The following is a 1,427-nucleotide window of genomic DNA, read 5'->3' as shown; positions in this document are numbered from 1 at the left end:
TAAATTTCTGCCCATAAAGGTACTTATGAAAATGTTTTATTGCATCGACGGCGGCCAGGAGTTCACGTCTTGTGACACAGTAGTTCCTTTCAGCCTTTGACAAACTTCGACTGAAGTAAGCGATGACTCGTTCCGTTCCATCAATCTTTTGGGAAAGGACGGCGCCTATTCCGGTATTGCTTGCATCCGTATCCAAAATGAACGTCATGCCTGGTATCGGATAGGCAAGTATGGAGGATAAGACAAGTGTGTCTTTTAACATTTCAAAGGACTCTTGACACTCCTGAGTCCAGTTGAATGACCTCTTTTGTTCTGTCAATCGATGAAGGGGTGCACATATATTGGAGAAATTTGGCACAAACCGTCTATAGTACGTACAGAGTCCTAAAAAACTTCTTAGTTCTCGAATATTGGATGGTGTAGGCCAACGTTTTACTGCCTCAGTCTTGTCAGGATCAGTGCTGATGCCGTCCCCTGATACTATGTGGCCAAGATATTTGACACTCTTCCTGAAAAACGAGCACTTCTTTGGATTGATTTTCATACCCGCATTCCTGATCCGTCCAAAAACTTATGTAGATTTGCCAGATGCTCTTCAAACATCCTACCAGTGACTATAATGTCATCCAGGTATACAAGACACGTGTTCCAATGAAGTCCCTGTAAAACGCGCTCCATCAATCTTTCAAAAGTGGCGGGAGCATTACAGAGACCAAAAGGCATCACAGTGAACTGCCAAAGACCGTTGCCAGCAGAGAAAGCCGTTTTCTCTTTATCCTCAGGATGCATTCCCACCTGCCAGTATCCGCTCTTTAGATCAAGAGTAGAAAAAAACTGTGATCCAGCAAGCGTATCCAAGGTATCGTCTATTCTTGGGAGTGGATAGCTATCTTTATGCGTGACTTCATTAAGTGCTCTGTAGTCTACACAAAATCGCATGGATTTCCTCAAATAATTGATTCGGACTGTGCAGGCAGATTTGTATCCTCCGTCAATAGTATTTTCATCATCCGATTGTTTCCTTCTTCACTATCACCTAACAATGGAATCTCCACATTTCCATACAACAAAGTTCCTCCGCTAATGTTAATGGAAAATCCAAATTTCTGTAGAAAATCTAGACCTAAAATGCAATCATCAGTTATGTTTGCTATCAAAAATTCATGCCCGAATGACTGACACCCGAGCTCAAATTCTAAGTCCGCCAGTCCTTTTATGGGCATCAGTTCTCCACTGGCTGTTTTCAGGGAGAAAAGGCTCACATTTGTAGTATTATTGCTGTTTGCGACATTTGGCCGAATGACTGAACGTGAAGCACCAGTGTCTATGAGAAACCGATACTTCCGAATTCCAATCCTTCCTTCTACCATAAGACTCCTACTCTGTCCCAGCACAGCTATTGGAGTGACATTGACAGGGGCTCCCAT

At 43.0% G+C, this 1,427-nt stretch overlaps 1 protein-coding gene across 1 annotated transcript; it reads right to left on the bottom strand.

Moving 5' to 3' along the window:
• Positions 1-947: 947 nt before the first annotated feature.
• LOC129925939 (retroviral-like aspartic protease 1) lies at positions 948-1,427 on the bottom strand. The gene has a single exon (XM_056027537.1). The coding sequence runs from the start codon at positions 1,425-1,427 to the stop codon at positions 948-950; it is 480 nt and encodes a 159-aa protein (XP_055883512.1).

Source organism: Biomphalaria glabrata, chromosome 4, assembly GCF_947242115.1.
Source record: "Biomphalaria glabrata chromosome 4, xgBioGlab47.1, whole genome shotgun sequence".
Classification (NCBI taxonomy): Eukaryota; Metazoa; Mollusca; class Gastropoda; family Planorbidae; genus Biomphalaria; species Biomphalaria glabrata.
This window is presented reverse-complemented; position numbering and strand designations above follow the sequence as displayed.

Coding starts and splice junctions, on each gene's coding strand:
- LOC129925939 (XM_056027537.1), bottom strand. CDS start 1,427: ATGGGAGCCCCTGTCAATGTCACTCCAATAGCTGTGCTGGGACAGAGT.